Source organism: Netta rufina, assembly GCF_964035555.1.
Source record: "Netta rufina genome assembly, chromosome: 18".
In the NCBI taxonomy this organism is placed as follows: Eukaryota; Metazoa; Chordata; class Aves; order Anseriformes; family Anatidae; genus Netta; species Netta rufina.
The window spans coordinates 4,237,482-4,245,801 of record NC_140142.1 but is presented as its reverse complement, the minus strand read 5'-3'; the positions used below and the strand labels follow the sequence as shown (position 1 = coordinate 4,245,801).

At 50.5% G+C, this 8,320-nt stretch overlaps 1 protein-coding gene and 1 pseudogene across 2 annotated transcripts; both read right to left on the bottom strand.

Moving 5' to 3' along the window:
- Positions 1-2,056: 2,056 nt before the first annotated feature.
- On the bottom strand, positions 2,057-3,011 carry LOC311216270 (olfactory receptor 14A16-like; annotated as a pseudogene). Its single transcript has one exon. The product of its transcript is annotated as an olfactory receptor 14A16-like (transcript).
- A 3,353-nt stretch (positions 3,012-6,364) lies between these two features.
- Positions 6,365-7,300, bottom strand: LOC311216269 (olfactory receptor 14C36-like; the record flags this gene model as incomplete). The annotated part of the gene is made up of 1 exon (XM_084297818.1): positions 6,365-7,300. The coding sequence occupies one exon, from the start codon at positions 7,298-7,300 to the stop codon at positions 6,365-6,367; it is 936 nt and encodes a 311-aa protein (XP_084153944.1).
- Between the last annotated feature and the right edge of the window lie 1,020 nt (positions 7,301-8,320).

Here is an 8,320-nt window from a genome sequence, read left to right as displayed (position 1 = left end):
TAGGACAGCCTGGTGTGGAAAGGATCAAGGGCTCTACGAGGGCTCAAAGTCACAACCCAGGTCTTTGTGTCCATGGCTATGGCTGTTGTCTCTGCCACTGAGGCCCATGAGGAGACAACTGATAGTTAAAGCACCAGGGCCTCATTGCCTCCTCGCCCCCAACCATGAACCAGGCAGGGGTCTCGGTTAGCATGACACTGCCTCAGGTGCGCCACCACGGTAGCCATTGGCACCTGCTGTTCTTCAACCCTCAGCAAACCCCCAACAGAAGGATTCTGTGGAAGGCCAAGCAAGGTAGACAACTGTTTCATGTCCTTTGTTTCCAAGGCAGCTCTGCCAAAGCCCCACCGGTGGTGCCCTCTTGGAACTCTGAATTCCCTCTCCTGAAGCAGTCTATGCCGAGGATGCACATAGCCTCTGGGCCAGTCCCAGTGGGGTGCTTTTGCCATTCCTTCCCAGTTAGACTCACCTCAGCCTCCAGTACAGTTATGTATTGGGTTCCCCCTGTCACTCCAGAAATACAGGTGGGTTCTACCTCTTTCTAGCTTGATGGCATTAGGGTACTCTGTGCACCGGTGAGTACTGATGTGTCAGTAGAGCCTGATACATTTGTGGGTGTGATGTACCAGGCCATTAACTATACCCAGTCCAGTAAACCCGATTGTTCCTTTCTTCCCCGCCTCCCCATGGCTGGAAGCAGAACCCCTCTAGTCCTGCTTATAGTATTCTTTACAGTGTCTGGTAGACGAACCACTGGAAACACGTCCCACCACAGCACAGTCATCCCACAGTACAGGGAACAGGGTGATGCCAGACAAGGGATGCATTACAGTGCAGGAGTTGTGGCAAAACTCAGGCGGAAATACTCAAGAACAGGACAGTTCAAATGGCTGAAGCAGAACCCATCTGCTTATCCTAGTTTGGGAATCATCCCCTTCAATCAGGGATATGAAAGTAAGAAATGTGAAATGCCCCATCAGGTCAATGTGGAAAAAATATTCAGAGTTTTTGTGCTGGAGTGGCAGAAGGGAAAAAGTATTGCATTGTGCCTCAGACTAATCAAGGAGACCTAATGCAGTTCATCCCTGAGATAAAGCAAACACTCTAAGAATTGTGAGGGATGTTCAGTTGTGGCCTAACATGACGAAGAATGTTGATCACTAGTGAAGGAACAGTGTTTTCCTGCCATCACCAATCTGGTTACACAAGCATCAGAAGAACGTCTCTGCAGTATTTCCAAACCAGCTGGACACCGGGTGCTCATGGTGCAGAGGATCTTTTGGGGATGAACTCATTCATGATGTAACCCTGAGGACAATGTGGAGCAAAGACTACATATGTCAGCAATACCTCAACCCACCACAGTATTTCCTCCCCCTATCTCCCTGTCCTGCCCTTCTTTCCTTCAGGATTAGAGTCAGAAGGGAGCTCTGGAGGTTTCCAGTGCTAAGATCTGCTCTGAGCAGGGAGAACTTTCACATCAGATCAGGCTGCTTCCTCAATGCTTCCTCCACCTCACTTTTGAAAGCCGTACTCCTAGGGGTGTTAGCTGGAAGGCCAGTTCTGATTCAGTGGTGCTACAAGACAGCAGTGTGGAAGAGAAGTGAGACCAGCACCAAAACGCCCATGTCCTGCTGCTGTCAGTGTTTGTGGGTCCAAGAAAGTGGCAACCCTGACTCAAAGGCTGCAGGCAAGGAGTGTCTGCCAGGGCAGAAAAGGGCAGCCCCAAACAACACCAGGGTTTTCCACCACGTTGCAGCAGGGATCTTCATCCCACAACCACTGCTGTACCTGAGAAGAGAGTATGAGAAATGAGATCCACAGAAACTGCCTACCTGCTGGTTCCTTTATTTAGTTTGTTACAAAGAGCTTAGCAGCACCTCTACATGAAGTCTTTGGCTTAGAAGAAAAGGTAGAAGGACACAGAAGAAGAAAAATATATTAAATTTATAAAATAAAAGTATAAAGATATATAGCATATGGGAATAATATTGAAAAGAATGAACAGTTTTTGAAATATGTGAACAAAGGTGTTTCTGCCTTGTCCAGGTATACTTCAGGGAGTCACATGCAGAAGATCGGTTCCTCGTTGAAATACTGAATATTGCAATAACCTCCTCAGTGCCTCCTTGAGCTCCTTATTCCTCATGCTGTAGATGAGGGGGTTCACTGCTGGAGGTACCATGGAGTACAGAACAGCCACCACCAGATTTAGATGTGGGGAGGAGATGGAGGGGGGCTTCAGGTAGGCAAACATGCCAGTGCTGACCATCAGGGAGACAACAGCCAGGTGAGGGAGGCACGTGGAAAAGGCTTTGTGCCTGCCCTGCTCAGAGGGCATCCTCAGCACTGCCCTGAAGGTCTGAACATAGGACAGCACAATGAAAGCAAAACAACCAAATGCTAAAGAAAAACTAAACACAAGTGCCCAAACTTCCCTGAGGTAGGCATCTGAGCAGGAGAGCCTGAGGATCTGGGGGATTTCACAGAAGAACTGGTCCACAACATTGCCGTGGCAGAAGGGTAGGGAAAATGTAGTGGCTGTGTGCAGGACAGCAATAAGAAAGCCACTGCCCCAGGCAGCTGCTGCCATCTGGGCACAAGCTCTGCTGCCCACGAGGCTCCCGTAGTGCAGGGGCTTGCAGATGGCAACGTAGCGGTCATAGGCCATGACGGTGAGAAGGGAATACTCTGCTCCAACCAGGAAAAAGGAAGACCTGTGCAGCACATCCTTGATAGGAGATGGCCCTGTTGTCCCAGAGGGCATTGGCCATGGCTTTGGGCAGAGTGGTGGAGATGCAGCCCACGTCGAGGAGGGCGAGGTTGAGGAGGAAGAAGTACATGGGGGTGTGGAGGCGGTGGTCGCAGGCTACGGCGCTGAGGATGAGGCCGTTGCCCAGGAGGGCAGCCAGGTAGATGCCCAGGAAGAGCGCGAAGTGCAGGAGCTGCAGCTCGTGCGCGTCTGCGAATGCCAGCAGAAGGAACTGAGAAATGGAGCTGACTTTGAACATCTGTTATTTCTAGTCATGTGGTCCTGTACAAGGAAGAGAAAGGCAGTGATTGTGTACCACAGACATAACTGAGGAAAACCCTTTCCATATTGTCATTTAAAATCAACAAAAGTTTTTCCATTTCCAGGCAGATATTTTGAAGCTCTCTTTCATTGATTCTGCCTGAGAGTGCCTCTGGGAGCAGGGGACTCCTCTGTGGCAATGGAAGAATCATTTCCGTACTACAACCAGAGGGAGTAGCATGGTAGTAACATGGTAGGAACATGGTAGGAAAATGGGGTAGTCTCAGATTAACTTTACTGCTGATATCAAAGAGATTTCCCCAGTTTTGCTCCTAGTTCACCCAACTGCAGAACAGATGTGTGGAGGTTTAGATATGTAATTATTTGTTTTGTATTGGACTTGGACTCTCTTGACTTGGACTGGCACATGCTTCGTTGGGTTAGAAACTGGCTGGATAGCCAGGCCCAAAGAGTTGTGGTAAATTGAGTCAAGTCCAGTTGGAGGCCAGTCACTAGTGGCGTTCCCCAGGGCTCGGTGTTGGGGCCGGTCCTCTTTAATATCTTCATCGATGATCTGGACGAGGGCATTGAGTGCACCCTCAGTAAGTTTGCAGATGACACCAAGCTCAATGTGTGTCGATCTGCTTGAGGGCAGGAAGGCTCTGCAGGAGGATCTGGATAGGCTGCACCGATGGGCTGAGGTCAACTGCATGAAGTTCAACAAGGCCAAGTGCCGGGTCCTGCACCTGGGGCGCAATAACCCCAAGCAGAGCTCCAGGCTGGGAGATGAGTGGTTGGAGAGCTGCCAGGCAGAGAAGGACCTGGGAGTGATGGTTGATAGTCAGCTGAATATGAGCCAGCAGTGTGCTCAGGTGGCCAAGAAGGCCAACAGCATCCTGGCTTGCATAAGAAACAGTGTGGCCAGCAGGGCTAGGGAGGTGATCGTCCCCCTGTACTCAGCTCTGGTGAGGCCGCACCTCGAGTACTGTGTTCAGTTTTGGTCCCCTCACTACAAGAAGGACATCGAGGTGCTTGAGCGGGTCCAGGGAAGGGCGACGAAGCTGGTGAGGGGCCTGGAGAACAAGTCCTACGAGGAGCGGCTGAGGGAGCTGGGCTTGTTCAGACGGGAGAAAAGGAGGCTCAGGGGCGACCTTATTGCTCTTTACAGATACCTTAAAGGAGGCTGTAGCGAGGTGGGGGTTGGTCTGTTCTCCCACGTGCCTGGTGACAGGATGAGGTGGAATGGGCTTAAGTTGCTCCAGGGGAGGTTTAGGTTGGATGTTAGGAAGAACTTCTTTACCGAAAGGGTTGTTAGGAATTGGAATGGGCTGCCCAGGGAAGTGGTGGAGTCACCATCCCTGGAGGTCTTTAAAAGACATTTAGATGTAGAGCTTAGGGATATGGTTTAGAGGGGACTGTTAGCGTTAGGTCAGAGGTTGGACTCAATGATCTTGAGGTCTCTTCCAACCTAGAAATTCTGTGAGCTTATAATACCACACGTACAAAACACCCCCTTTTTGGGCCACGACCTTCCCAGGTAGAAGTGAGCTGGTTTTCATCGTTCAAGCTCATGGCACACCTGCTTGGCTCCCAGCCTCTCTGATGCACAGGAGCCAGTTCCGTGCCAGTCCTCTGAGGTGCTAGGGCAGGAGGGACCTTGCAGGCAATGTTCCAGCCCCATGCCTGTTGGCGGTCTCTCAGCTCCTTGTGCACAGTGAAGATCACACTCAAGTCCAGAAGCCTGAAGCTGGCGTAGCAGACACTCAGGGGAAGCGCCCTCCTAGCCCCAGCCCCAGCTGGTGGTGCTGCTCTGCAAATCGAGGCGGCTGTGATGCCCGCAGCATGGGGGCACTATGCAGGGCTGTGCTGGGCAGGCTGGGAGGCAGACCCAGCTCATGGGGTCACTGCCATTGTCCCAGGGCTGCAAGGAGTCACTCACCAGGCTCCTTTGCTGGGGCTGCTGTGTGCCGTGGGGCTGCAGAGCTCTCCTCTGCCTCCTCACATCAGACTGAGCACTTGAGCTCTGCTCAGTCCACCTCGGAGGAGATCCCCCCTTAGGAGGGAAGTGCTGCAGTGGAGCCCAGCTGTGCCACTGCCGTGCCCACTGCCTGTCCCTGCCTGCAGTCCCAGCACAGCCCCACAGCAGCACTGGCACCAAGTGAGAGGAGCAGCCGGGCCTGACCCCACCAGCAGAGCTCAGCAGGAGAGGGCAGTAGTGGCAAGAGAGCAGCTCTGCATGCTCCAAGCACTGGTGCTCCCTGGCCATGCTACTGGGATGAGACTCTTTTCCTCTGCACCCCTGCACATGGGCACTGCCCCTGCAGAGCCAGACCAGGTCTCAGAGTAATGACGTCAGACTAAGAGGCCGTGCTAGCTCCTTCCTTAATTTTAAAGTCACAGAGAGCATGGCTTCACATGCACAGAGTCTATAAGCTATATTCAACAGGTACATCCATATCAGTTGAATGGGTGTTCATTACCTGAATTAATGTAATAAGAATATGCACAAATACAACCACAAAAAAAAAAAAAAAAAAAAAAAAAAAAAAAAAACAGGTATATTGTCTCTTCCTCCAATTATTGACATTGCAAGTCATGTGCAGAAGCAGATCAGAAATTTCTTGCATCCAAGACACATCTACCCATCAATTTCCACAAAGCATCCTTGAGCTCCTGGCTCCTCATGCTGCAGATGAGGACGTGCTCAGCTGGAGGCACCACTGAGTACAGAACTGCCACCACCACATCCAGGGATGGGGAGGAGATGGAAGGGGCTTCAGGCAGGCAACCATGACAGGCCTGAGAAAGACGGACACCATGGCCAGGTGAGGGAGGCACGTGGAAAAGGCTTTGTGCTGGCCCTGCTATAGAGACGACAGGACTGTCACCTAGATCCACAAGGTCTAATCCAAATACACTGCTCCTACCCGTGCAGCTGGGCTCTTGGCCCTGAGCCCCTCCTGGATGCTGGGGCTGCTCCCCCAGCTCGACAGAAGATGGGAAGAGAAGGATACTAAGACCAATGAAATTCCACTGACATCTTTATTGTCTTTATCTACCAAGGAAGCCTGGTTCTGTATGTAGATTAGATGATGTGGTCAGACCTAACACAAGAAATAACATTCAGAATGGTAAGAATGAGATTATTAAAAACAAAATGAAATATTGTTAAAATACTCACAGAGAAAAATAATTTAAAAAATGTTGTGTCATTTTCCCGAATACACTTTGATTTCTCTTGCGATTCTTATTAATGACAATGTTATGATAACACTTGTAAAGATAGAAATGATATGATATAATGTGAATCAAAATATTTGCATATTATTAAGAATACATCTTCTGAAAGCATCATGGATGCTTAAGAAACATGTATGGAAACAGTTTCCTCACTGCATCCTTGAGCTCCTGGTTCCTCATGCTGTAGATGAGGGGGTTCACTGCTGGAGGAACCACCGAGTACAGAAGTGCGATGATCAGGTCCAGGGATGGAGAGGAAATGGAGGGGGGCTTCAGGTAGGAAAATATGCCAGTGCTAAGAAACAGGGAGACCACAGCCAAGTGAGGGAGGCATGTGGAAAAGGCTTTGTGTCGTCCCTGCTCAGAGGGCATCCTCAGCACTGCCCTGAAGATCTGCACATAGGAGAAAACAATGAAAATGAAACAACCAAATGCTAAAAAGATACTAAACAGAACTGCCCAAACTTCTCTGAGATAGGATTCTGAGCAGGAGAGCTTGAGGATGTGGGGGATTTCACAGAAGAACTGGTCCACAGCATTGCTGTGGCAGAGGGGCAGGGAAAATGTAGTGGCCGTGAGCAGGACAGCATTGAGAAAGCCACTGCCCCAGGCAGCTTCTGCCATCTGGGCACAAGCTCTGCTGCCCAGGAGGCTTCCGTAGTGCAGGGGCTTGCAGATGGCAACATAGCGGTCGTAGGCCATGATAGTAAGGTTATAATACTCTGCTGATATGCAGAAGAGAAAGAAAAAGATCTGTGCAGCACAGCCTTGATAGGAGATGGCCCTGGTGTCCCAGAGGGCATTGGCCATGGCTTTGGGCAGAGTGGTGGAGATGGATCCCACATCGAGGAGGGCGAGGTTGAGGAGGAAGAAGTACATGGGGGTGTGGAGGCGGTGGTCGCAGGCTACGGCGCTGAGGATGAGGCCGTTGCCCAGGAGGGCAGACAGGTAGATGCCCAGGAAGAGCGCAAAGTGCAGGAGCTGCAGCTCGCGCGTGTCTGCAAATGCCAGCAGGAGGAACTCACTGACAGAGCTGCTGTTGGGCATTTCCTGCTTCTGGGCATGGGGTCCTGCCCAAGGAAAAGAAAAACACTGAGTGTTTATCAGAGTTATCTTAACAGAGTTATCTTACAAAATAAAAAATAATATATATCCATTTTTCTTTTATGCCTTCATTTGTCATTTCAGAGGAAAAATCATTCCATTTTTCATTTAATCCCTCCCAAATGATTCTCCATTTCCATTCAGTCTTTTGGCAGGTCCCTTTTATGAGTTCTGGCTGGTGCTGCTAGAGGGCACGGGACTTGCTGTGAGCAATGTGGGAGTCAGTCCTGCCCTAAGCTAGTGGTAAAGATCATATAGTGACTTTTATTTTCTCTTTTGTTCTAGCAGCCCCACTGTACTCAAAGTAAAACCTTGTATGTCATCAACGTGGTGATGGCTTCAGTGCAGTGTCCTTGGGAGAGCACATCAAGTCTGTGTGTTAGTCCTAGTATCAACTGCCCTGTGCTGGTGTCTCTTTGACCTACTGGAAAATTGCACTCCTATGTTTGCCTGAAACAAACCAGGACACTGCTGAGAGCAGAGACATCAAGGCTCAAAGTGCCCATCTCCACACCCCTCACCCTGTCCCCATACTCCCCTTCCCCCAAGCACACCGAGGGCTCACTCCATGGGCATGCGAAAGCCCCATCCCCAGCCAGCCTGGGAACAAGACCAGCAGCAGCATGGCCAGCTGGAGAAGCCAGGAGGAATGCCAGCGTGCTGCTGCCAGGGGAGGCAAGGCCAGGGAGGGACAGACGGACACTCAGCAGACCCTCCTGTGCTGCAGCTCTGCCTGCAGAGGAGGCTGCTCATGCTCAGTGCAGGCAATCTGTACTCATCTCAAATTGGCTGAGGCCTCCCAAAGACAGGGCACTGGGCATTGGAGAGTTTGCAGCTCCTAAAGAGAAGCTAGGATAAAACATCAGAGGACCACAATGATGATGTTGGTGTAGTCTGTGGGCTGAGGTTTGGGAAGGGACATTATGAAGTTCAGTGATGAAATATTAATCCCTCACTGCAATG